Raw genomic sequence first — 27945 nt, 5'->3', positions numbered from 1 at the left:
ATTTATAACGTCAAATCACAAGTGCAGTCGGCTCAGGGCGCTTAAAAAGTGCCCGTGCATAATAACAACTGAATTCATGCTAAGAAAATGTGCTTTCAGTAAAATCTAAACAGCAGTAATTGTGTTGATACCCTGTAGATAAACATCTCAAGAGGAACAAGGAAAAAAAAAAAGTGGGAGCTGTGTCGCCTCCCAGCTCCTCTCCCGTCCGTGCGCGTCAAAAAGGCGAGAAACCAGCCGGACCAGTCCACAGCAGAGATGGCAGCCAAGTGGACAAACGCAGCGCTCGAAGAAAACGCCGACGAAGAGCGCAGTCGTAGCATCCCGAAGAGACATGCCCGAGTTACGGTGAAGTACAACAGGAAGGAGCTGCAGCGACGCCTCGACGTAGAGAAGTGGATCGACGAGAGCCTGGATAGACTGTACGCGGGGCAGGTGGGTGTCTCTGAGAGAAGTGAACTAATTTATGATACTGCACAGTACTGTCAGCGTGTCCAACAAGTTTAAAAGCTTTGTGTTAGGTTATTACAAAGAGAAGAAGTTGAAATGTGAAATGGAAAATGTTATATTTGAACAGGAATGTTGTGTGAAGACACTTTCCTGAGACTCATCTTCAGGTCTCTGTTGATTTACGAGGTGTTTAGGGGATGAGGGGTGGGGCACTATGTTGTCCTTACAAGGCCAAACATCCTGTAGATGTGAGATCTGCTGCTGTTCCCCTCTCACAAATCTGTATTTGTCTTCGAGCTTTCTGCCTTACATGGGCAGTGTGGAACTGAGAGAAGGGAAGAGGGGGTAGGAGGAAGAATGCTGGTTTTATGTCCCAGGAGGGGGTAAACACTACATCTGGCAAGCAGCTGACAAGATGTTAGAATCCCTCAACAGGAGTTGCAGGGAAAGTTTCTTGTTTTTGGACTCAAGAGCTATAATGAAAGTCTGGTTTGATTTTAAAACAACCGAATTCAGATGGTTACAATGATAAGTCATCTCTCCAATTAAAAAGGAGCAAACGTACCCATTTTCTCATCATCGCCACACCCAGAAGATTCTGAGTAAGACAAATGCGTTAAAAAAAACTGCTTTGTTTTTGTAAAATGGTCCTTTACAGTGAACTAACCTTACTCAACCAAGTATGATTATGCAACATAAGGTCATGTCACACTCAAGAACAGTATTTCATTATTTTAAAAAATAAAAATAAAACAAGCCTACAAAAAGGAGATGCTGTTACAGTGCATAGAGTTGCAGTCCTATAAGTGTCAGGGGCCTGATCACAAAGGCAGTGCAGTGCACGGGTGTGCATGGGTGGGTGGACTGTCCCTTCACTCAGCTTGTACAATGGCTGTTTGTTCAAACAGAACACGCCACTCTTACTGTAGCCTATTGCATGAACACTGTTAACATTCGGTCCCCACAGCCTAAACAATGCAATTAATGTTTGCAGGCTCAATATAAATATTCCAGCTACTATTAAAGCTTAAAGTCCTATTTGGACATTTAGGTTAAATGTTTCAGGAAGTCTTTTTAACTTAAGGACTGTTAAAATGGACATTTGCACATGACTGAATCACTTTTCTCAGCATGAAGGTAGCCTACCTTTAGAACTTGGGTATTCAGAAAGCCCCTGTAACTATGCATACTGTGTATGTGCGGACTAACAGACATCTGGTAAGAATGTTGCTGCAAAGTTGTGCAAAAGTTGTTTTGTGTGATCCAATTTATCCCGGGATGAAACATTTTGTGTAGCTCAGTCCAGAGGGCGTGAGGACTCTCTGAATGCTGTGATGTGTATGAAGATGTTTTAGACCATCATATTAGAAAAGTCACCATCCAATGGTGGCTTTCTGTTAGCTTTTATTTTAATTTATCAGCTGTTCGTATTCCAAAAATTATGATTCCCAGGGAGTGAATCCTATTGACTTTGGTGATTCCCTGACATTTCTTTCCCCTCAGCATATTCCTTTTTATTGTTTTTATTAGCCAGTTGAAGAAAAAGCGAGTAAAGACAAAGAGTACATAGTGGAAGTTGAAGAAGACAATTGTTGAACAGGGTTCAGGGAAGAGTTGAGACGGGCTCTAGGTGGTAGGGAAGAGTTACCAGATAACTGGGAAAGTACAGCTGGCGTGTTGAGGTATTTGCTGTATCGTCTGGACAAATGAAAGACGGGGAGACTCGGCAGTGGAATGAGCAAGTACACAAAAATATTCAAAGGAGGAAGCTGGCACAGAAAAATTGAGATCAGTACACAGATGAAGAAAGTAGATTGGAGTACTGGTAGGCTGGACATACAGCAAAGACAGACGAAGTAAAAGAAAAGGCTTATAGTGAGCTTATGTAGGGTGGACACTGAAGGAGAGTAGGACTTGCACTGGCTTGGCAGAGAGCTTGAACTGGAAAGGATGTGCAGCAGGTCAGGGTGATTAAAGATAGACATGAAAATGTACTAATTAATAAAGAGTGCTGATAAAATGAAATGAATACTTTAAAGAACTTATGAATGAAGAAGGTAGTAGTAGTAGTAACTACACAGAGATAAAGCTGGTGGTTGGTTTGCAGTAGTGATCGCCAGGTTGATGGATGTGGTTACTATGTTTTGTTTTGTTCACATGATCATAGTTTGGATCCACTGACAACTGAAAGGACGAAGTCTTAAGTTATCAGTTGGTACCTGCTTCAAAAGGCACCAACAACACAAACACAGTAAAGATCCAGTTTAATGACTGAAAGTAGTAGATAAGGTCTAATCTGAGGCAAATTTAAACCAGCTCCAGCTGCCTATTTCTGGCCACCTGGCAATCAAAGCGGCCACCCCCCGAAACTCTACTATCCAGGTGAATTTCATTCAAACTAATTATGCAGGGGGAAACTATCCACAGAGGTTGAAACAGTTCTTTGTACCAAGCTATAAACATGCTTTTTAAAGCTATAAAGCTGGACATATTAATATGTGATTCTATGGGGAATGACTAACTTTTGAACCCAGCTTCAGTTGGTACCTGGACGAACAGCAGTCTTTGAAACCTCTGTATTGGCCTAGTTTTTCAACACCATAGGTTGCTTCTTAAAGGAAGAAACAGACCAACAAAAAATGTAAAGCTGAGTGCCAACTGCAGGAAAACGGCCGATACTTGATTTTTCAACTGATAACAAAATCAGTAACGAGCAGTCAGGCTTGTATTGTAGCATGTATCTGTCACATTCTTCTGTGATGTGTGCATGCCTTCTACGATGATTCACTGAAGCGTTCCATATGTGTGTTTTCATTACTTCTATGTGCATGTGTTGCCTCAGGAGGGTGACATGCCAGAGGAGGTTAACATTGATGATTTGCTCGACCTTCCGAATGAAGAGGAGCGAGTCAAAAAGTTGCAGGTAATACCACCTGTTGCATTCATCGCTGTCTTTTCAACTTCTGCATGAGATGAATGGACAGGTTGTTTTGTTTTTTATTTATTTTTGACCAAATAAATAAAGCTAAAAAACACAAGATGCATTAATGAGGTTGGTATACAAGTCCAAAATTGAGCAGGTAGACGTAGACACTCTTCAAGACAAACCCCCTTATGTAACAACGAACAAAGAAATCTACAAATTAAATTTTATACAGGCCGCTACGTTCTCATTAGCTATAGATATGTCCACATAACAATAATAATGGAAAATAGTAGAGTTAGAAATCAGCAAAACGGAGTCAAACGATAAGTTTGATAAGTCAAATCATCTTCATACATACATTCATTTTTATTTTTATACAGTTGTGTGAAATTAAGGTTTGTTATAACACTGTTCTTTTTTTTCTAACAGGAACTTCTTCAAAAGTGCAGAAGCCGCACAGAGGTAAGTTGAAACTGAAAGTTACATTTACAAGCACTGACGCAAACATGCACACGAGCTAAACTAAAGCTACAGCACCTGTCTTTCATCCTGCAGTCCTTCCACATTCCTCAGCAACGATTCTTTTTCTTTCCAGTTCAGTGATTGAAACAATGAGGCTCTCTGAAACAAACAGAGGGAGGGTCAGTGTAGGAGCTGCGCTTTTGGTTTTTTTAACTCAGACTTAATTTATTAGACTTTTTGGATATGGATTAGATTAAATGGATTCATCTTTATCCAAGCACTAAAAAATTTTAATAATAAGAATAATAATGAATTTTATTTATAAAGCACCTTTCAAGACACTCAAGGACATTGTACAATAGCTAAAAACACACAATAGAACAGAAAGGTAAGGGGGTGCGAGGTTATGAATGGCCTTGAAGGTGAGCAGAAGAAGTTTGTATATTATCCGGAATTTCACTGGGAGCCAGTGAAGTTTGTGAAGAACAGGGGTGATGTGCTGGTAGGAGGGGGTTCTGGTGATAATGCAAGCAGCAGAGTTCTGAACCAGTTGAAGTCTTTTCTACCCTTCTATATCCTCTCCTCACCATGAACTACATGCCCTAAAAAGTAAAGCTTTCAGTTGTCAGTATGACTTCAATAAACACTTTCCTAATGAGTTAATGATCTCAGTTGTTAGCATTTAGTCACTGATGATCTCATTTAAAGAAAAATGGATGTTGAAGCAGAGTATTTTTTTGTCAGTGGATGCCTTTGTGCCTGACAAGATCGACAAAGATTAACATGGGGACAGCTGAAATCCTGTTGAGGCTTCAAAATGTTAGTCCGTAACTCAGTTAATGGTTTCACGGTGGCTGCATCCATCTAACAGTGGAAGTTACAAAAACCACACTCCTGTTTGTGCAGAAATCGATTGCAAAGTTTGTCTTAAATAAACGTGAGCAGTCAAAGTTTCCATGCTGGACAGCTGTGAATGGACAGTCGACATAGTCAGTGTTTTGGATGTTATATTTGCACCGGTGATGACTGAAGCAAGCACACATACCAACATTCAACAGTCAGTGTACATATGACTAGATGAATATTGTTTGAAAATAGGTTCAAAGAATGAAGGTAATGAATGAATATGAAACACCTGCAACAGCTAACACAGAGATTTTAGTACTTCTGATGAATGTTTATGAAGGTTCATAGTAAACAGATGTGGACGGGGAGTATTTATACATGGCAGGGGCAGCTGTTTTTTTCACCTGCACTTAGACTGTTACCATAACACAATATATCTGGGTATTGCATGTCTCAACAAACTATTAGGGCTCAAGCAGCGAAAAGCTTAACCAAATGTAATGTTAAACATAAAATTAAAAGCATCACGATCACATGCTACTAACTGGGCTTCGTACAATTCAATTTTATTTATATATCTCCAAATCACAACAACAGTTGCCTCAAGGTGCTTTATATTGTAACGTAGACCCTACAATAATACAGAAAAACCTCAACAATGAGATAACCCCCTATGACCAAGTGCTTTGGCAACAGTGGAAAGAAAAAAACTCCAGTTTAACAGGAAGAAACCGCAGATAGATTCAGGCTTAGGGAGGGGCGGTTATCTGCTGCGACTGAGGAGGAGGAGACAGGAGGAAGACGCGCTGTGGAAGAGAGCCAGAGATTTATAGCAACTAATGATTAAATGCAGAGTGGTGAATAAACACAGAATAAAGAATCAACCCCAGCAGACTAGACCTATTAGACCTAACTGAGGGAGGATTCAAGGTCACCTGATCCAGCCCGAACTATATGCTTTATCGAAGAGGAAAGGGAGCTGGTTCCATAGAAGAGGGAGCAGAGGGGCCTGAAAACTGAAGGCTTTGCCTCCTACTGTGCTTTTAAATACTCTAGAAACTAGAGTATTAGGGTGATAATGTGAAGTAAGGCAATATGAAGTATTTGAGATAAGATGGGGCTTGATTATTGATTAAGACCTTGTATGTCAGGAGCAGGATTTTGTGTGTGAAGTGTGAAGAGGACTCTCCATTTACATGCACAAATTGGAGTCTATTAGATAGATATGATACAAACCACTGCAGCACAGTACCTGTAATACCTACAGCATGTTCTAATCGCTCTAATAGGATATTATGGTCAACAGTATCGAACGCAGCACTGAGGTCTAGCAGGACAAGCACAGAGATGAGTCCACTGTCAGAGGCCATAAGAAGATCATTTGTAACCTTCACTAAAGCTGTTTCTGTGCTGTGATGAGCTCTGAAACCTGACTGAAACTCTTCAAATAAGCCATTCCTCTGCAGATGATCTGTTAGCTGTTTGACAACTACTCTTTCAAGGATGTTTGATATGAAAGGAAGGTTGGAGATTGGCCTATAATTAGCTAAGACAGCTGGGTCTAGAGATGGCTTTTTAAGTAAAGGTTTAACTACAGCCAGCTTGAAGGCCTGTGGTACATAGCTGATTATTAGAGATTGAAACAATTAATGGCAGGACTTCTTCATGCAGTCTTGTAGAAATGGGGTCTAAAAGACACGTTGATGGCTTGGAGAAAATTATTACTGAAGTAAATTTAGTTTTCTCAGGCTTTACTCAACAGATCTTTGAGTTTTTGTCAGCCAGGCTACGGTGCTGAAGAGAAACCTGGTCTTGTTCTTATTTTCATCAATCAATGATGAATAGTAAGTGACTCTCGCTTTACAGAGGGCTTTAAAACAAAAGAAAAAAAAAGCAACAAATTATTTTTTGAGGCTAAAGGATGATTCTCTAAATTAGTGAGACGCCATTTCCTTTCCTTTGTCTGCTTTAAGGTGCGCATTTAAGAATTATACTGGTGAGTCAAGTACCTCTGGTTTGAGGCTTTCTTTTTTAGATGAGCTACAGTATCCAGAGTCGTGTGCAGTGAAGATATAAAATTATTAACAACAATAATCGACTCCTATGTTGGTAGTTCCTGTAGCAGCTCTGCATTGTGTTGGTGTATGGCAGGGGTGGGGAACTCCAGGCCTCGAGTGTCGGTGTCCTGCAAGTTTTAGATCTCACCCTGGGCCAACACACCTGAATCAAGACATGTTGAGGAGGTGATGTAGCCATTTAAATCAGCTGTTTATGATCAAGGACACATCTAAAATTTGCAGGACACTGGGCCTTGAGGCCTGATGTAAAGGACTGAAGAATATAACAGTGGAGGAAAAATTTCCTTAAACTTAGCTGTAGAACTTTCAGAAAGATATCTGCTGTGATGGAATTTATTTCCCCCTTTTTTCCCACTAAAATCTTTTAAACTGTAGGAATTTTATGCATTTAACCTTTCATCCACATACGCATGAAGTTTTGGTTCACTGACACTGGATCATTTGGAAAACGCCTTTCAGGGAGAAGATATTTGGGAACTCTGTAGATGTGCAGACAGAGAAAAGTGAAAACTGTCAGAGGCTTTTACTTTCCAACATGGTTAAATCACCACCTTATTGGTTTAACAGCATTTCAGTTATGTTTTTGTCAAAAAAAAGAAAAAGAAAAAAAGGATGATGACTCTCTGTTTAAACCTCTATACGCATGGACTAGACCTTATTTTGAGCATTTAAACTTTTATCTAACTCCAGATTAAGTAGTTACTCATTTACACCACATCACAATATGGCGGGGGACCTCCCTCGTTGCAGCCTTGAGGTCATTCTCCCAGGATTCTGGTGCTCTTCAAGGGATTCTTCCATCTATGGACATATGAACACTGAATACCCTTAAAAAAGAATGTGTGGAAACATGACTAAACACTACGTACTGGTTCTGCTTCGTGCCTCACAATAGTTAATTATTATCTAATCAGAAGTTGTTTGTTTTTTGATTCTCTGATAAGGCCTGCAGGGTTGTAATAGTAGATTCAGATGCTTCCAGATGGTTCCACATATAAAGTATGTTGCAACCAACACAACTATGGTCTCCTATAAATAAAATCTATAAAAAAAACCTAAATATCTGATTAAAAAAAGTTCCCATCTTTCATGTATTACCAATCTCGTGTATCTAATCAGGGCTACAACTGGCAAAGGCAAAACTGAGTTCCTGAAGAGGTTGCAGTTGTTACACAGTACATACATGTAGTTGTATTGAGCTCATTGTAACTTCATTTTACTTTCTACTTGAGCCAATGGAAAATAAAATAATGTTCTAACTTCTACTATTGTCCAGTGTTGCTTCACAGTCAGTGAGCCATAAGGAGGTATTATTACTGTCGTCTTTTATTTTAAACAAAAAAAGACCAAAATAAACAGCAGTAAGCCTGAGTGTGAGTGTATGATTGTCAAGCAGGGCTGTGGGTAGGATTAACCCCATCGTCAAGGTTTGAGAAAAGGCGTACTCGAACAGGAATTCTGCTGAGGCGTTGATGACAAGAACATAAGCAAAAACACGTGAACATATTTGGTGCCAATTACAGATCAGCATCTACTTTATATAACATTAGATTCAGGTGGATTCACTGGTGTCTACTGATAACTGATTATAGAGTTTTGAAAATGTACCATGGATACTAAATATTGGAAATCCTTAAAATATAAAATCCATACTTGAATAAAATATAGTCAGTGTGCCTTTTTGGAAGGTAGTCTCCTCATATAGTACTTGTACAATTCAGTTCTATCCACGTGCTCGTGGTTGTGCTCCTCAGCTGATGCAACTTTTTCAGGTTTGGATACTTTGAACTCATCAACTAAAAACTGTCACTGAGAACTAGCTCTTTGATTTGAGTCAGTTTGATGCTGGAGTTAATATTTTCTCTTTTTGCAAGTTTAAGGGCCCTGTTGAAAATACATGTGCAAGTGGTTGGAATGGGAACAATCTAAAACATGGCAGCAAAGCAGGAAGCAGTGCAGAGATTCACAATATAATTCAGTTCAGTTCAATTCAATTTTATTTATATAGCACCAAATCACAACAACAGTGGCCTCGTGAGGTAGACCCTACAATAATATATACAGAGGAAAAAAAACAATCATATGACCCCCCCATGAGCAAGCACTTTGGCAACAGTGGAAAGGAAAAACTTACTTTTAACAGGAAGAAACCTCCAGCAGAACCAGGCTGAGGGAGGGGCGGGGCCATCTGCCATCGCTTGGGGTGTGAGAAGGAAGACACCTTGAAATGATTTATGATTCGAATTCCATTTTTGTTTAGTTTTTTGTTTGTTTTGTGGGCAGAGTCATGGAATACTTTTTAAAAATACTTTATCTTGTATATTATGGGCAGAAATGATTAGAGATGAGGTTGTGCTGTTAAGTGTGAAAGATCTCTTAACTGACTGAATTTCTGCTTCACCCTCAGACCTTCATCAAAGAGCTGGTGGTGAAGCTACAAGGAGTTCACAGGAAGGATGAGCTGCAGAGCGAAGGCATCGAGCATCCGGTCATCTGTCATGGCCACTATCGCCATGAGCCTTATCACTTCAACAACCCACAGCAGCACCACCACTTTCACCACACCCAAGAGCAAAATCAGACCCTCTGATGGCCCAATAATCATGCACACACACACACACACACACACACACACACACACACACACACACACACACACAGACATACACACAGATACTATTGTGAAATGAAGTCAGTCATCCTGGATTACAGAAGGCAAAGTCGGTGAAGCATTAGACACATTCCTGAAAACAACAACAAAATTATTAAATATAGATTTCTCCTGAAGTCCTTCTGTATCTCACTCAATTGTAAAACACAATACAGTATTCATAAAGGCAGAAAATATGCACTGGGTTCCTGGCTCACTCTGAAGCCCACGTTGACCCAGCGGCACCACCTAAGCTCACTTGCTCACAGCTCTGGTTTCAGCTCCCAGCCAAGAAATATTTTGCCACATTGATTCAAAAAGGAGATTTACATGTTGAGAGAGAGAGAGAGTGACTTTCAGACAGAAGAAGCTTTGCTTTGCCTCCTGTTTTTGGTCTTTATGGCTAGCCAGTTCTATATGTCCCTTAATGTCGTACTATTCCTTAAAACACAACCAAACATGTAGTTTTACATGACTGGAAAAAAAACAAAACACCGCTCAACTTGTACTCTTTGTCACTTTCCTTACGTAAATATAGTTGGTGTCAGAAACTGTTGTGGTAACTGATGAATGTATATGAAGGAAAACAGGATTGACAGCAAATTTAGAAATGACATCCAAGGGTGGCTTCTAGGTCAACAAATATCACTGTGTGAACTGAACTGTGTCACAGAGCACATGAACATGAGTTTAGAAATAACACCGCTCAATCACATGCACATACCTGTGACTTATTTAACAGCTGGTAAATTCCAGTGGTTATTTATTGTCATGATTACAGAAAAAGGATAAGGATCTAATATACTGGTATGATGTAACACTGGAAATAATCCTGTTGCATTCCTTATCCGCTGTAGCTTTTTAATATTTCATTGTTATTCATTTTGTGTTTGAGTTTTGGTGTTGCTATGTTGTGAGTTATGTCAATATATTCACTAAATTGTAGTTGTGCAAAATAACAGAGGTCTCCTGAAGAAATTTCTAATAAAATAATTTTGTTCAGTTATAATGTATTGTTTGTTTTCAGGAGGAGGTTGCACTAATCCGCTGAGATGTGCAGTCTAATATACAGCTGGACGTGGGACACATAAGTTCAATGGTGAATTATGAACTGTAAAAAAACAGCTCTCGTCAAAGGCCACAACATTCCTCAACCAGGACTACTAAAGCTCATCAGCTGCTTGGGGAAATATAATTTGCAGTTTGTGCTCCCCAAAAAGTCCCTACTGAAGGGCAGTATTTCAAAAGTAGAGGAACTATGGGGGTGAGGCTTGCAATAAATAACATTTTGACAGGAGGATGATTTTTTTTTTTTGTTGATAGTGTGCAAAGAAACAAACAAACAAAAAAAACATAGACCACTGTGGAAACACAGGCAGTCATGAACTTGAAGAAACCCTTGGACTAATACTTCTGAAAGTAAACTTAGTTTCAGGGAGAGTAAGGGTGGCTACTTACTCCTTTTTCCAGTCTTTATACTCAGCTAACAATAGGTACAGTTAGTGTTGTCGTTAACTTTAACCATTGGTGCAGGATAGAAGACTATAGCTACAGTATCACATTGCACAAACGCTACATAACAAAAGTCCTTTTTATCTGGACGTAGCGTTTCCAGTGGGAGAAACGTTTTTTTCACTCATCCAAGTGACTTGCAATGCAATTGCAATTTTAAAATGATGAGTCCAGTGATCTCATAGATCATAGACCATTTCCAAGAGAGAGTGCCATGATTATGTTGTCTTTGGTTTTTAGTCTCGATTTGGGGATGGACAAAAAGCCCTGATCAGAAGACCCCAGGCTCCTGCTGGTGACATGGCTGCAAAAGTTTGCTTGGGTAGGTGGATGGGTTATGCAGAGCCCTAAAGATGAACACCTTGGAATTGAATCTAAATGGGGAGCCAGCGCAGTGAGATCAGCATAGGTGTGACATGAGAATGTCTGGAGGCTCTGGTATGGAGTCTTGCAGCAGTATTCTATACAAACTCTAGCTAGGTGAAGCGAGATGAAATAATAATCTCTACAAATAAAAGATCCCTTTAATCAATGCACAAGTTACAAGATCATTCAGCTGTAGGATGTGTGTTTATTTGTACTCATAGAGGCACTGCAAATATGTTACGACGTTAATGTATACACTAACGTGTGACCTGGTGCCCCAGCAGGGGTCTTTTGTGTGGCGAACATCCTGGCTTTTCCACTGACCTTTGTGGGAACGTATTCATCACAGCAAGTATTCGGCCTCAAACTGAGAGCCTGCTGCCTCTGTTTGTATATTTAACACATTTTAGGAAACATACATTTAAATTGTATTGACCTTTTCACCTTTTAATGGTTTCACAGACTCCAGCTGATTGCACTCATTTTATTATTATAAAGGCAGATTCTATGAATCTAAACATACCCACTAAAACTACAATCTGGTGAAGCTGTTAACAACTTATAGACATCTGAAAGTTGTGAATGATTAATGAATGGAAGCGACTGGGCTCATCTTTAACAGGCTGTTGTATTTGTAATCAAATCAAAAGGAATCTTGATAATTGAGGTTCAACATATTCACCACTATATCTTTATGAGATTTTTTGGAACATAATATATTCATATCATCTTAGCCGTGCATCCTTGGAAATAGCACATTATAAAAAACAGATCTGAAACTTGACGTTGGCAACACGATCGTTTTTATGTCACTTATGATACACTGTGTGTATCTTTTCAGTGGTTGACAAAGCTGTTACTTTTACCTTATTTGCTCTAAAATGTACATGTTTTAGAGCAAAACCTCTTTAGGTTTGAAGTTTTATGAATGCATTTAGCCAAATTTGTATTTATATTTGACCTAGGTTACATTAAATTCTACTGCGTTTGCAGCGTAGTTGATTTCAGCTACCAGCCTAGCCTCTTGTAAAGAAAATAAGTTAATGCTGGACAGCATCCCTGACTGTATGACATTCAAGTTTTAACTGGAAATGGACTGGTTCTTATACAGCACTTTCTAACTGAGCACTCAAAGCAGGTTATGCAACTTGCCTCATTCACCCAACCACTTTTTTCTATTTAAGTGCCTTTTATCTGAGATCCATACCTTGGCAGATGGAGAGCAACAGAGATATTTGGCACACAGACAGTGATTTTACCTCCTGAGCCACAGCCACCCCGTCATGATGAGAGACATTCATAATAGAAAACATGAGTAAAAATGAGAAAATCCCATCAGTCATCGTGTCTGAAGTGGACTAAACGCAGAACACCACCCTTTGCGCTACACCTCTGTGCACACTGGGTGGCAGGAGGGAGCCAGCGTGAATAAAGGCACTTCATGTGTTACAGCATCTTGTTGACATGTTGCTTTTGTTGTTTGTTTTTTTTAAACTCACAATACTTTGAGCGGTCCACGTGCTCAAACTCCACAAACTCACTGCATTCTTTAATTGTTCTGTCCTGCATTACACTTCTGTCGTGGCTATGATGAACTTACAGCTTTGCAGTAATGCAAAGACATTCAAGTAAGAGTGCAAGAATGGGGCTTTTTCCTCATGGCTGTTGACAATGAATAATCTGCATTTTATGTTTTCTACTGAAGCCACACTCACAAACACAGAGAGATTGTAGAGATATTCACAACTGTAGAACACAACATGGGGATGTGCTGTCCTCCTTCACCTTAAGGCCAATACAATTAGTGTAATTAGAAGGGCTGATCAGGACAGGGTGGTGGTGGGATGGGGGTCTGTGGTGTGTTTGTGGGGGGGAGAAAGGACGGGACAGGCCTTTCCTCAGGAAAACATATCACCTTCAACCACAATAGGGTAAACCGCAGGAAATCAGGAAACCGCAGGCAGCAACATTGCTCTCTTGAGTCAGTGAGGACTTTCAGACACGCTCTCACACTCATCACAGACACTCTACAGCCTGGCAGCTCATTCAGCCAACACACTCCAGGATGACACTGGACTGAAACACAGCAAGGCATCGTCATCAGGTAAGTCTGATCCTCTGCACTCATTTATTCTTTCATACTGACTGTTTCTGTTGTGATAGAGATTTAAGTTCAAATGATTGTTTTTATGTGGAAATCATTGTGTTTGGCTGTTTTCCTCACCTCTGTGTGTAACGTATATACCTTAATGTTGGGTAGTCATTTTTTTGTGTTTAGAAAACCCCCAAAACTGATTCAATGTTCCTCCTTTACTTTTTTCATTTTTTAGAAGTGTTTCCCTATCCTGGCTAATTACTCAAACAAACAAACAAACAAACAAATAAACAGCTTAGAAAAATCAAGAAAGAATATCAAGGAAAAAATTTATACACAATTCATATTTGATCAACCCACCAGTTGCTAAGTGTAACACAATCCTGATGTCTAGCTTTTGAGCGTTTTCCAGTCACATTGATTTTATGAACTTTGAGGTCATCTTCTTAAAATAGACACAGCTCATAAATACCATTCCCACTCTTGTCTCGTTTCTTCATCATGAACATTCAGTATTATTTCTCCATGTAGACACTAAAGGATTCAAATGCCAAAGCTTGATAGTAACCATCTCAACTACAATCATTGTTCTGAATTTCTACTAACAAAAGAACAATTGTCATCACTGTCTGGAGTTTGGCTGTTTCTGTTGGCAGAAACAAAGATGAACAAACAAAAGGAGAACTCTCTGTCACTGCCATCAAAGCAAAAAAATTGTTCCCCTCCTACTATTTGTTCTGTCCAATGTCATTATTTAAAAATAAAGTCCGTATAATGAGTAAAAACTGACTGAAATGAGCTTGGCATGATACCGTACAAGCTTTAGTTACTATTAAAGCATCTAAAGTATTTTTTACAGCAGCGCGTGCGGTATGAAACTAAACACTGTTTCTTGTTCTTGATCATGAAGCAGTAGCCTCTCGTTATAGTGGAAGTGAAGAGGGACAAAGTCTACATACTGAATTAATGAAAAAGTACAAATGAAAGAAAAACATACTCCTGGGTTCCAAAAACATAACCACCACATCTGACCACAAGTAATCATATGAAATATTATGACCACATCATAAGGCAAAAAAAAAAAAAAAACACAATAATGAAAAACAGCCAAAGCAGAAAAAAGGGAGAGTCAGACGAAAACAGCAATAAAATTATTATCAGTCACATCTACTGTAGGCCTAGTGTTAATAGAACATTGAGTCAGCAGGGGGTGCTTTTTGCCTTCATTACTTTTTAAGATTCTGTTAAAAAACAACAACTGATTTGCTCATTAAATATGCAACACATGAGAGCAGACATTTTATGTTTTCTACGTATAACAGCACAATGGCTTGATTTTTTTTTTTAAAAACTGGAAGTGAAAAACAATCTTTAGATACCTTAATAAGTAGTAAAGTTACTTAAGTTACTTAAGCACTTAAGAACTAGCTGTCCTGTTTCTGACCAATATCCCACCCAGGGCTGTGTGCAGTCTTGCGTATATTAGAAACTACATATCACCCGAACAGCACCTTAGCTTCTTTGCTCTAAGTCTTGTTCGGGGGATGAAACAGCATTCTTCAAAAGGATATTCCATCACTAGAGAGCACAATAACAGCACTACTATTGGATATACACTATCCATTGTGTTGTGTTCTGCTTACTATGAAGGTCAAATATATTTCACATGAAAGTATTCAGGGAGCTCTAATGCCCTATTGTTGTCGCGTTGGCTTTTTGTCACTCCCACCAGGACAGAAATGTTTCATAGAAGGATAAAGGTGAACATTTTGCTCTGATGTGCAGTGACAATTCCCTACAAGGCGACGAGTGGCTCCAGAACTTTGTCAATAACTTGCCCACCACAGAGACACCAGATCCCATCACTTTAGGGATCAAAAGTTCTACTTTTTTTCCTTTAATTTGTTACATACTCGTATATTTGATACTAATGTGAGACTACCAGGTTTCTCCGTATGAAACTGTTTGTTTCCCTGGAAACTGTTTTGTCACTAAAGTGTAAATCGGCCCAAGAAGAACAGCAAAAACTCAGTTTCATCACCGCATATTAGATCTGACAAAACTTCACAAACCAACTCTTAAATAAAAAATGTCATTTAAAGTTATTTTAACTTTTAGTTTAAAATGAGTTCACTTAGAAGTAGTTTGAAATGAAACCTCTGATCAGGACTGTTTCTGAGTTCTTTGGGGCATGAAATTATATTATTTTGCTCTTATCTTGGTTGGTTATAGCCCGGGTTTGTCTGGCACTCATGTCCTAGTTAACTGTGGGTAATGTTGACAGATCTCTGTAGGTTGTGTTTTATTCCAGTTATTCCATCCTAAGTATTTCCATAAAATTACAAACAAAAATCAAAATTAAAAAAGCATTTTTCCGAGATCTTACACATTATCTTTGTTTTGCAGTTTGTTAACGTATTAAATGCAACCATGCCCATTCTGAAGAAACTCCCAGGAAGATCCAAGAGCTGCCACGAGTTCCCCAGAGTGAACGGTGAACTGATTCTGCCTCGCCTGGACTTAGACATCAGGGACTTGAACGAGCTCAAGGACCTGAAGGAGCTTAATGAACTGAAGGATCTAAACAAGAACCTGAACCCCTTTGAGGATGTGGACCTGGATGATGATGATGACAGGAACAGAGGTGACACGGGCCTCATTATGGGGGAGGTCAGGGGTAACCTCCAGCTGAAGTCCTCCTGTGATGGTGAAGAGGAGGAGAACGAGGTAAATGCTGGGAAACATGGGGCAGGGAATCCTAAAGTGAAGCCACTGCGGGGCACCCTTGAGCGGATCTGTGGAGTGTCTCCCCTTAAGACCCTTGGAAAATTGGGAAAGGGGCTCCGCATATCAGGACGGAGTGTGTGGGGTAACAACACCCCACACTACAGCCCTGGAGACTCAAATACACTACCAGCAGAGAAAGAGAAAAGAAAAGGACTACGCAGGAGCTCAGAGGGAATAATGACCCTGCTTCGGTGAGGAGAGATTTGGAGTAGAAAGAAAGCAGTTTTTAAACAGTTTAACCTGTGGTACAGTTGTGGTCAGGAGTTTACATTCACTCATCATAGACCTAAATGTTCTTTTTCCCAGGTGTAATCATTGTGCAGCATGCTTTTGTACTTTGGGTGTACAAATTTGAATTTATATTGGATTGACGTCAAATCCACACAGGGCCAAATGTATACATATAGGCTAAAATATATTCATAATAGGTGACACTGAAGGTCCACTGAATGTCTTTTAACTTGCCAAAGCCTATTAACTTCTCATTAGTGATCATCATTGACTATAACTGGTAGTTTATCTTTGTCAGCACAAAAGGATGTGTTTCACAGCTCACAGCACACATGGGATTAACTAATACTCATAACAATGGGGAAATCCAGAGAAGTCTGTGGGAAAAGATGATTAACGAAAACTCTAAATTTACGGAAATTTAAGCTGGGAAGGTCTCTTAGTCATTTCTAGAAAACTGCAGATTCTGAGGTCATCATTTGAAAGAGATGTGCCCAAGCACAAGTTCTTAAAATAAAAATTGGTTAGAATATTGAGAAACACCCCTAACCATAACCCATGAACCACCATGGCTCAAGACTGTTATGAATTCAAAACTGCTGGCATAACTGTCCACAGTGAAGCAAGTTTTACATCTCAGGGTTAACTGGAATTTGTAGAAATTTGTAGCTTCCTATATGGACGAGCCAAATGCCTTGTGGGAAAAGTTTTATTGTCAGACAAGACAAAGACTGAGTCACAGTGAAAAGAGATACGTTTGGAAGAGGCTTTCAAACCTGTGCCAGTGTTCAGCGTTCAGCATTGGTAAGCTACTGTTTGCTTTGAGTGCTCGAGTAGAGTAGAAAACCACTAAATAAGAACCAGTGTATTTACCATTTACCAAATTAACAGCCAGATGCTTTAAACCTTGACACAGCTGGGTGTTCCAATGGGACAATAATGCCAAACGCACATCAAAAATGGTTCTGGAATAGGCTAACATTAAGCTTCTGGCATGGCCTTCCCAAATCCCAACCCTGTTGAAAAATTCTGGACAATCTGTGCCAGGAAACCAACCAATTTAAACAAAATTTTTACTAATTCTGCCAAGAGTACTGGTCAAACATCCAGCAAGAATTATGCCAGGAGCTTGTTGGTGATCAGAAGTTCAGCTGCAACTATCAAAGCAACAAATATTAGTATTTATTTAAGCCTGTATATACCTTTGACCCTTTGTGGATTAGAGAAAATCCAAAACTAAAGAAAAATTGTTCAAACAATTTTTCTTTAATTTTTAAGTCATTAAAGATGTAGGACTGGAAAAAGAACATTTCAAAGAAATCAAGCCCCCAAATTACTGTGATATTCACGACCATGTAAACTTCTGATGACAACTGTATGTCACATATGTGAAGAAATTGTATGAATCATTGGACTCATAAGATACTTTTGATTGCATTAATGACACAAGGTTAAAAAATAGTTTTTCAGCGACTGAGAATAAAAGTCCTGTTTACTGGTCAGACAGAATAACATATAGTGTCCTTATTTCCTAAGCGGTTGTGTAATTTGCTGTGGTAACTTGTTGATCTAAGGAACCTCTTTTGTTTTTCAGTGGCATGTTGTGTACTTGCTGTCCTCACTCAATGGGACTATTTTTAGCCGAAGTAGCCACAGACGGCAGCAACACTGTGTGAATGTGTGGCACTCAAAGCATAGGTTTTCCTAGGAATTCCGTACAGGACAATACAAACCTCATGCCCTCATTAAAAGTTCTTGCATCATTTAGGGCCATGATTTATGCTCTTTGTCGTTTCTGTGGATGCTCTGCAGCTTCACAGGTCGACGGAAGGAGGAGCGCAGAGAAAGCCTGCCCTGTGGAGACCTGAGCGTAGGCAACGAGGTAGAGACTTCCAGGCGATCATCCTTCCTCAGGATGGTCAGTCTGGGCAAGCTAAAGAGGGAATCCATGTCAGACAAGGCATCCCAAGAGACAGAGGAGGAAATGGAGGAGGAGGCAGAGGATCCAGTAGTTAAAACCAGAGAGCCCCTTTCAGGTAATAATTAAGAGGTCGGAAAAAAATTACTTTCCAAGTGACCCTGGAGACTTTAGCAATGAATCTACATTACATTAGATACTATTTCAGGTCAAACTTCAACAGCAGTTGTTGAAACCTAGACAACTCTCTGATGAGGTTAAAACTTTCCACTTGAGAACCACTGCGTTCAAATACCAGCAGGCTGAAAAGGAGAGGAAGTAGGGTCAGAAATGTTCCCCAGCTTCCTCTAGATAATTCAGTCCAGCTACTGTTTGGAGGCTCCAGCAGGGAATTTTATCAGGAACAGAGGAATGTGCAGGCAAACCTGCAACAAACAGGCGAGTTTGTCAGCTAGGTACATGCACAGCTGCTGAATTAAATAAGTGCATTAACTTATTTGTCACTAAACCTATTACCTCTAAACGTATGTTTCTCTTCTGGTTTCCCACAGTTCTGGAGATCTTACAGCTGGTCAATCACAGGGACCTTCTCCTGGCTGACACACACATTCAGGAACTGGAGCGAGAGTGTGAGCTCCTGTCTCTCCTGCCAAACACAACTCCTCCTACCCTCACTCCGACCCTGTGTCCCAGTACCCCACCCAGCATGTTGCCTTTGTCCTCTTCCTTAGATGAGTCCCTCAGTTCTAATGCGACTTTGGACTCAAGCCGGAGAAAAGCTAAGGATGTGGAGCTCCTGTATGAAGCGCTTCAGAAGGAGATGTGGGATGTGGTGCGGGAGTCACTCCGCCAGCCTAGTGCTGGCCCCAACCTTGGTCTGGTGGTGCTGGTAATCCAACAGGAGGAGCATGCTGATGCTGCCTGGGCTCTGAGGGAGGAGACTAAGCCAGAGCGAGAGGTCCCCCGCATCCAGCCCAGCCAGCGTCCCCGGCGACTGAAGATGAAGTGGAGGCAGGCTGTAGCGGAGGCTGCAGACTGGAGCCTGCCACATCAGGTAGACACCCAAGCAGGCCAGTTGGCCTCATACCTGGAGCGCCTGAAGTGTCGAATGGTGGATGATCTGGATGCAGCGAGAAGGAACGCTATATCCATTTACCCAGAGGAGTTTGCAGCCTTCCAGGTGTATGTGGAAAGTTACCATCGAGCTGTGGCCACACGTCTTCGCACTATTACCAGTGGCCCACTGCAGATCACAGACGTATACTCACTACTTGACTGGTTCTACAACATCTATAACAGGTTGGTAATGATTGCCTGCTCCAATAACGACACACACAACAAGCTTTTATTACTAGTTACATTTTTCCATTAATTCTTTTCCACCAGGGATGTCCTAGGAACTATCGGCACCGCCACACCCATCAACTACAGCACACTGGATGGTATTCTGCCTCAAGAGACAGTGGATAGGCTGGAACAAGACTGCATTAGTGTAGTCAGGGTGAGAAAAGAGTGTTTTAATGTCTATTGCTGGGAAAATGTGGATAAGAGATGCATTTACATTTCCTGCTTTTTCAATTTTCAGGATAAGGTGACAACAGAGCTGATCCATGTGCTGGATGAAGAGGAGAGGCGATGGGCCCAGACTCTGCACATAGAGGAGTATCAGTCTCACCTAGCATGCTCAGTAATCCAGGTACAAAGTCGTACTATTTCAGTAACATTTTTCTTGATTGAAACCTCTGTCTTATCACTCATGTCTTTTAAAATTTCAGAGGGTAAAGGTGGATTTGGACAGATCTACATCTGTGAACCAGTTTCTAGGAGCAAGAGTGGCTCGCTGCAGTCTCGTTGGATTGGCTGACTTCATTTACAGGTGTGTGGACAGTAGTTTAAGGTTATAGCTGTTAAATCATATCTATATATCTATCTACTGAGAAAGAGAGAGAGAGTATTAGGATTCAAAGTGTTCTCATAAAACCTCTATGCATTCAGTTTCCAGAGGAAGGTGGAGATGTTTCATGACAGTCAGGCAGAATTTGGAGACCGAGGAGATGGATATGTTTCAAGGACCATAGCTCTGGTTAACTGCTGCCCTCCTCTCAGGTTGGCAAAGATCAGTGAAACTACATATCTGAACATTTTCTAAAAGAGCTACAGAAACTAAACTGAAATGTCATTTTTCTTGTGTAATGTGTAGATCCTTTGTGGACCGCTGCAGGCAGTGTGACCCACAGGGCAGTGAGGAATCTGCACAGAAAGCCAACTCCTCATTGGACAGGATCATCAACCAGTCAGTGAGGGTGCTGACTGACAGGCTATTTGACCACATCAGAGTGAGTAGGACAGTGGCAAGATTCATCTGAGCCATTAAAGATAGTTTTCTGAAAACATAATTACGATCACGACCCAGATGTGCTGTGCTTAACAAATTTATGAGAGCATCACCCAGTGTAAGGTTTGTGCCACAGCTACCCTAAATTAACAGTACTGTAATGGTAATTGGCAAAATCATTGTGTATATTACTGCAATGGTTACTCCACCAGTATGCACAAGCTCTTCAATAAAATTATATTTTAATGCTAAAATATACTTATTTTTCTTATCAAAGAATTTTTCAATTTACTGTACAAAAATGGAAAAACCTTAAAGCACATTATTATTTATCAGGTGAAGATACAAAATTACAGTTATTTACTTGCATTCCTGAACAGAAAAATAGTTTTAGTGGTTGAAGGTTATGCTTTTGGTAAAAAGCACAAATTCATTTCAGTGAGTTTACTTATTTTTAGTTCTGAACAAGTTTCTGGCAGATTTGTATTCATGGCAGGTAAGCCAAAACAATACGGTATTTTTTTGTTGCTAAGTTGCAGGTCACATACTTGTGTCTTTTATTATTTTGATAATACACCGAATTATATGGAGAACTTACATGTAACACATGAAAAGTCAGTATCTCGGGCAGAAGTGTTTTGTGTACACACAGCTGTTTAGCTGTTTCATTAGCTTTTTTGTTAGCTGTTTAGACAAAAACAGCTAATAAATACAACTGTCCAACATGATAATAATAATAATAATAATAATATAATAATAATAATATAATAATAATAATAATAATAATAATAATAATAATAATAATAATAATAAACAATGAGTATAAAGTAGAGTCTTTACCTCATTCTTATATCTGACATTTCAAGTAATAAAACCATCCACACTAAACCGTGTTAATCTGTTCTTAATCTGTACTTTGTCTGTTGCCTTTCTAGCCCTTCTTTGACAAACTGATGAAGAGAAAGTGGTTGAACAACACAGAAGCCTTCGAGTCTATTGAAGCCAGTATTAAACAACACTTCAAGAAATTTAGAAGGATGGACTCTCCACCCTATCAGGTCAATACACGGTTGAACTGGCAGTCGATAATATTTTCAATGTATAAAGGTATCAAACTATATAAAACTATAGCTAATCTGCAATTGCTGTTATGACTGACAGACACTGGTGGGTGAGGTGCACCGGCGGGTCCTAGTGGAGTATGTCAGAGCCATTATGAGGGGACGCCTCATGTGCACATCCTCCAAGATGAGGAAGAGGATGGCTTTCCGCCTGCAAGATGAGGCCAAGCAGCTCAAAGGACTCTTTAAGGATCTGGTAAGTCTGGTCTGCAGACACAAAACATTTTTTTTTTTTTAATTAGACTGTGTTAGTGTGGAAAAGAAAAATATATTTTAGAGTGCTAATGGTCTCCGAATATGGAGAAGGAAATTCACCGAGTCCAAGACACAAGTAGTGTTTATGTTTCCGGGGAGCACAAACAGATCCAAAGTGCTGATTCTCAAAAACTTGGAACGGGGAGGGGGAAAGAGTGTGCCGGCTGTGACTGGAGCCTGACCCTGGAATTTCCTAGGTCAGGAATAACACAGACAGTGTTGATACAGGACTGAGCTCTGAAAAATGGCTGCCGTCAGTGAGATGGAGATGGATGAACCGGGCTTACGTTAGCACTTGCCAAAGTGGGGAAGAGGGAGTCAAACAACGAGGCCTGACGGCATGGCATTTGCCCCCTTTCTATCTCCAAGTTCAAACAAGTGTCCGTCACCTCAGCTGACAACAGGAAGCTGCTGTGTTCGGAGGAAACTTCCTGTTCCTGTCAGCTGGCCCACTTTGATGTGGCTCTGGAATGGCCTTGATGGCCTTTTTCGCTGAGGAGCGGGATGAAGTTTCTGTGGAAACTGGGAACTTGGGAGCATTGGGGGAGGATGAGTTTTTAACGACCACCAAAAAAAGACGTTGTTATTTTTAGTGAGTGGCAAGCAACCTCTCTTTTCCTCAGTGTTCCTGAGAAAAAAACAAGAACTGGGAAAGCAGAGGTTGAGGTCTGGTATTCACTAATCAAATTCCTAAGTGTTTGGCCTCCAGAGGCATTAACCTGTGCTTCCTCTCTGGGTTTCATTGTTCACTAAACTGCTTGTCACATCTTGCCTGAAAAACACATTAAGACTTAAGAAGAGGTCATTTGGATGGGCAATGAGAATAAATAAGTGGAACTCGCGTTTTCTTGCAGTCCATTTGTGCTCTTCTCATTCTACCAATCCAGTGTCTCATCTTTCGCTTTAGTGCATGTGCCTTGTCTGCAGAATCTTTTATGAGTTTATGACTCTCATATCTAACAATACATTGCCATTAGATTTGCAAGGATGCCAGCCTTTAGCCTTTTATATGTGTTTTAAAATTTCGTCCACTGTATTTGAGGTATTTTAGGCGTAATCACCAGAACTAAGTGCCCAAACCAAATCACAAGTTCAAACAAAAACACAGCTGGACAACTTGACAGATTTGTATTTATTTATGTAGCGTGCTTGCATTTATACGCTACTTTTGTAGTCTTACTGACGTTCAAAGTACTTGATTTATCTTGTAGTCCTGAGTTTCCTGTGAATGAATTGTTGCCTCCTCTCTGCCTCAGGAATCGAGCTCCTCCTGGTTGGACAGCATCATCTGTCACCTTGCTGACATCATTCTCCTGGAGGACACGCCCTCCATCCAAATGGAGGTGGCTGTCCTGGTGAAAGAATTTCCAGATATACGGTAAGGATTTTTTTCCCCCTCACAAATGAACAGTCTTGAAATGTTACAACCAGGAAACATCTATAAAACAGATGCTCTCTACACTGGTCCCTCCCAAAGGTCCTATATTCTTTTATGCTTACTGCTACACATTTGCTGTGTTGTTTTTGGCACTGCGCTAAAACAAGAAAAATGTAAGCCTGCATATGTTTTTTTGTTGCAATGGATCAAAACAAGGAAAAGGTGCGCGGAAACATATCTACATTAACTTTGCTATTTTTGGAGCGGCGCGGGTCTGTTTTGAGAATGGATGAAGCAGACAAGCCTCTGGGGGGGAGTTCCAGCCTGTTTGCGCACAGATTAAGACTCACATTAGTGACGGTTTTCGACCTAATGCATGTGACGCATAACCCTCCGAGGAACAGACAGGAAGCTGCTGCCGAATACTTCCTGTTCCTGCCATCCTGCAGGAGACAGACTGGTGCCACTCTTTGAATCAGAGCGAGAAAGGTGTGGAAGAGAAGAGAAAAAGTAGCAGTTCAGACCTAGAGACACATTAACTTGCTGCATTTGTTTGTACCTTATGACAGACCCGCAAGTCTTTCAGGAAATCAAATTCAGGATTTCCTGGAGTTTTCTGAGTCTTTTATTCATCTACCTTAAGAGTCACATCACGCATTTACGGCTGTGTCTACACTTAGTGGATAAAAAGTATGAAAAAATGCAAATGATAAATACAATACAGTGCTTAACAATTTTATTAGATCACCACCCAATGTAAGGTTTATGCCACAGCTGCTGGTAGTTATCAAAATCATTTTCTTTAAATTGTTTTTTTTTATTCTGTGATGGTTAATCCACTAGTTTAAACAAGAGCATTAAAAATGATATTTTTAATGCTAAAATATAATTACTGTTAGTATCCATTAATTTTTAAATATGCAGTTTTTTTTCAAAACATGAGGAAAATAGTGAAGCAGATCATTATTATTTTTTGATTAAGCTGCCAAATTGCACTTCTCAGAGAAGTCTGTCTCATAGTTGGGTATAAAAATGTGAATTCAGTGTATACAGTCATTTTCAGTTTTTGGCAGATTTCTAAAAACTTGTATTTTCTTGTTTATATGACAGGTGGTCAAATAAATTTGTAAAGCACTGTATTAAGAAAAAACATAAAGTGTAATTTTTAAAAGTTTACATACACAAGTGATTCTTGTTTTTAGCTTATTCAGTGTTAAAGTTAAGTTTAAGTTTAAATAAAGCTTGTAAATTTAAGTAGACTCGATATGATTTAAAATCATCACCATGCAAAATTTTAGTCGGCCACTGAATTTTCTGTCCTTCCCAGAAGTGAACACAGTGACTCAGAGAAAATGACCGTTATTGAGCGTCATGGCACTTCTTGACAACACCACACGGATCTAATTTCCGATTAATACCCATTTATCCTCCATCCTCCCTGTATCCTTCCTCTTTGCAGGAAGAAGCATGTCTCCACCCTGCTGAATGTCCGAGGGATGATGCGGCAGGCAGAGCGACAGGAGATCCTCAATGTCGTCAAAGATTTTGAATGCAGCAGCGCCCTCATGTGCCGGGACCACGCCCTCTTTTCCGATATTCCCATCACCTCAGAGGTGCACTGCATCAGCCTGGGTTTCCTCCGCCTCGCCATGACCGTCTCCAACTGGTTCTCAGAGCACCGGCCAAGACGGAGAGGCAGAGTAAGCATCAGGAACGCTACACCTCAGCCTGCGGAGAATAAGGAAGAAGCAAATAAACTTCACAGAGAAGACTAGCTGCTGGTGTTTGTGTTAGGAGAGTAGTCACAGGCATTCTGCGAAGATGAGATGTACATGCACCTTGACCAAAACTGATTTTGTCACCAGCCACTTAAAAAAACCTCAGGTACTGCACATACTGTACATCCTCAGTGACAATTCTCCATTTCCTCGTGTTCGCTGTTGCTTTAACGGTGAAACAAACTGTGTATTTTAATAACTCACCATGATTTACAGTACTTTGCTGTTTATTTACACCTCTACAGAAGTAAACAAAAAAGAATATATCCTCTGAATGTAACATCATGTTCCTTTGTTTTTCAGCTTTTATTTCTCCATTATCATTGAGCAAAAAACTTCAATATGATTTACAATGTCTGCTTTTCAGCATATATTTACCCGATGATATATACCCTTTCTCTGGTATAAAGAGCATATGGATGTACAGTACTGTGCATCAAAAGTCAAAGACACTTGCTGTTGTTTAGCTGTTTGTTTCTTATCCAGATACCTGATCTGTTAAAAAGTCATCCTGCTGCATACAATTAGGCCAATATCACGCTGGCTTTAGTGATAAGAAGAACAAAGGGTCCTGAACATTTGGACCTTATCTGGGATCATTCTGACACTTACCAATATAACACTGGCAAATGTTGTGAGTGTTATCTGTGGCACAAATGTGGCAATAAGATAAAGTGGACCTGTGGCTGAGCTGCAGAAGTCAGATTTGCACCAAATCCGATGAGGTGGGCCAGATTTGGGCCAAACATTCATTACTCTTTGAGTTGGGAATAACATGAAAGAAGTCATAAAATAACTGTGGCAAGGTCTCCAAGATCCTTTGATCAAACAAAAGTGGTGCAGTTTTATTGGCATTCGTGTTTTTTCATCACTGCACTTTGAATTAAACTAATAAAGAAAAATGCAAAATTGCTTTATTTTCTTCAAAACATCCTCCATTTACATTTTACTTTTACAATGTTTTCTTAGTACTGCATATTAATTTTATGGAAATCTGTTGTGTCACTGTGAATGAAATGGATCTATTGCTGGAAACATAATAAAAGCCCATTGACTGGGTCGAGTAAAGTGATTCAGCAGCTCTGTCATTGTGGGTTCAAATTCTGTTTTGCATTTCAGGTAAAAAATGGAACGTGTTCTACGTACTAACGTGCTTCAGTTGAGTTCAGTTTTATTTTTATAGCAATCACACAAACCCCTACCCCAACCTCTTGGCGAAAACGAGAAGGAAAACCCCAAATTTAACAGGAAGAAACCTTTGTCACAACTAGACAGGGTTGGAGCAGGAGAGACAGTGTTTAGTAATTACTATTTATTAAATGCAGCAGTGCTGTATAAACATACAGAGAGTGCAAAAAATAGTGAAGAAGGAACGCTCACTGCATCATGGGAAACTCCACGGCAGCCTAAGCCTATTGCAGTGTCACTAAGGTGTGGTTCAGAATCACCTGATCCAGCACCAACTATAGGTTTGATCAAAAACAAAAGTTTCAAAAGTAGTGAGGATGAATTTTCTGAATCCAAACTGGGAGCCGGTCCCACAGACGGCCTAATAATGCTCAGCTTCTGACTAAACTTTTATCAAATCTGGAAACCGCACGTAAGCCACCAGTCTGAGAACAAGGTGCTCTGTTAGGAAAGTACAGTGTTGTGTGACCTTTCAGAGCCTGAGTGTGTGGGGAAAGGTTTCAAATTCAACTATGAATTTAACAGGGAGCCAGTGAAAAGAAGCTAATATGGGAAACACATGGTTTCTTTTTATAGCTCCAATTCTGGATTAACTAGAGACTTTTCAGGAATCTGTTAGAGTGATCTGGTATTAAGGAAGCAGAGGAGTTGCGCCTAGAAGTAATAAATGTGTGAACCAGCTTTTCGGCATCACGCTGAGGCAGGATGTCTCTAATTTTAGTGATATTATGCAATGAAAGTTGCTATCATATTCCCAAGTGAAGCATGTTTAAAGCAAATAGTGTTGGTCCCAGCACAGAACCCTGTGGAACTCCATGACTGTGTGTGAGAAGTAGGCTCCATTTACACAAACAAATTGGAATCTAAGCGATAGATATGATTCAAACCACTGCAGTGAAATTCCTTTAATACCTAATGTATGTTCTTATCTCTGTAGTACTCCTTTTGAAATCAAACGCTTCACTGAGGTGTAGCAGTACAAGCACAGAGATGAGTCCACTTCCAGAGGTTATAAGAAGATTTGTAACCTTCACTAATGCTGCTTCTGTGCTATGTTGCACTCTAAATCCCAACTGAAACTCTTCAAACCAAATCATTCCTCTGCAAGTGATCAGTTAACTGTTTGACAACTACACTTTCGAGAATTTTTTAAATAAAAGGGAGGCTAGAAATCAGTATATAATTAGCTAAGAAAGCCGAATCAATTAAGGTTTTTTTTTAAATGAATGGGTGATTTACTGGCAGGTTAAAAACCTGTGGTACATGGCCTGATAATAAAGATTAGTTAATCATATTTACAATTGAAGCATTAATTAATGGTGGAACTTTATTAAGCAGCAGGGATGGGATCTAAAAGACACATTGATGGTTTTTAGGAAGAAATGATTGAAGTTAGCTTGTTCTCGGATTGGTCTAATAGAATATCATCATTTATCAGAACAGAGCACTAAATTTGACTTTTAAAAAGTCTGAGAAATCTGATAGAAACTGAATAACTGTTAGAATGGATATGCTCTTTGTCAATTACTCTGCCAGCTTCTAACTTTGGGTGCTGCGACCCCTGAACAC

General features: G+C 39.9%; 2 protein-coding genes across 2 annotated transcripts; both read left to right on the top strand.

Moving 5' to 3' along the window:
• The first annotated feature begins 33 nt into the window (after positions 1-33).
• On the top strand, positions 34-10418 carry ppp1r14aa (protein phosphatase 1, regulatory (inhibitor) subunit 14Aa). Its single transcript, XM_031738511.2, has 4 exons — positions 34-435; positions 3293-3373; positions 3806-3838; positions 9170-10418. The coding sequence occupies exons 1-4, from the start codon at positions 259-261 to the stop codon at positions 9350-9352; spliced, it is 474 nt and encodes a 157-aa protein (XP_031594371.1). The 5' UTR covers positions 34-258; the 3' UTR covers positions 9353-10418.
• Positions 10419-13253: 2835 nt separating this feature from the next.
• Positions 13254-26260, top strand: exoc3l2a (exocyst complex component 3-like 2a). Its single transcript, XM_031738535.2, has 13 exons — positions 13254-13394; positions 15792-16363; positions 18216-18439; positions 18873-19620; positions 19708-19822; positions 19907-20017; positions 20097-20197; positions 20317-20427; positions 20522-20657; positions 21592-21714; positions 21818-21973; positions 23289-23410; positions 24870-26260. The coding sequence occupies exons 2-13, from the start codon at positions 15816-15818 to the stop codon at positions 25183-25185; spliced, it is 2811 nt and encodes a 936-aa protein (XP_031594395.1). The 5' UTR covers positions 13254-13394; positions 15792-15815; the 3' UTR covers positions 25186-26260.
• The last annotated feature ends 1685 nt before the right edge of the window (positions 26261-27945 follow it).

This window comes from Oreochromis aureus, linkage group 10, assembly GCF_013358895.1.
Source record: "Oreochromis aureus strain Israel breed Guangdong linkage group 10, ZZ_aureus, whole genome shotgun sequence".
NCBI lineage: Eukaryota > Metazoa > Chordata > Actinopteri > Cichliformes > Cichlidae > Oreochromis > Oreochromis aureus.
Note: the sequence above shows the minus strand (reverse complement) of the source record. Positions and strands in the feature narration are given on the sequence as shown.

Bases quoted from the DNA above. Each gene is read 5' to 3' on its own strand.
- ppp1r14aa (XM_031738511.2), top strand. From the start codon at position 259: ATGGCAGCCAAGTGGACAAACGCAGCGCTCGAAGAAAACGCCGACGAA. The intron at 436-3,292 runs GTGGGTGTCTCT...GTGTTGCCTCAG, and splicing joins ATAGACTGTACGCGGGGCAG to GAGGGTGACATGCCAGAGGA. The intron at 3,839-9,169 runs GTAAGTTGAAAC...CTTCACCCTCAG, and splicing joins AGTGCAGAAGCCGCACAGAG to ACCTTCATCAAAGAGCTGGT.
- exoc3l2a (XM_031738535.2), top strand. From the start codon at position 15,816: ATGCCCATTCTGAAGAAACTCCCAGGAAGATCCAAGAGCTGCCACGAG. The intron at 19,621-19,707 runs GTTGGTAATGAT...CTTTTCCACCAG, and splicing joins TTCTACAACATCTATAACAG to GGATGTCCTAGGAACTATCG. The intron at 20,198-20,316 runs GTGTGTGGACAG...CTATGCATTCAG, and splicing joins TTGGCTGACTTCATTTACAG to TTTCCAGAGGAAGGTGGAGA.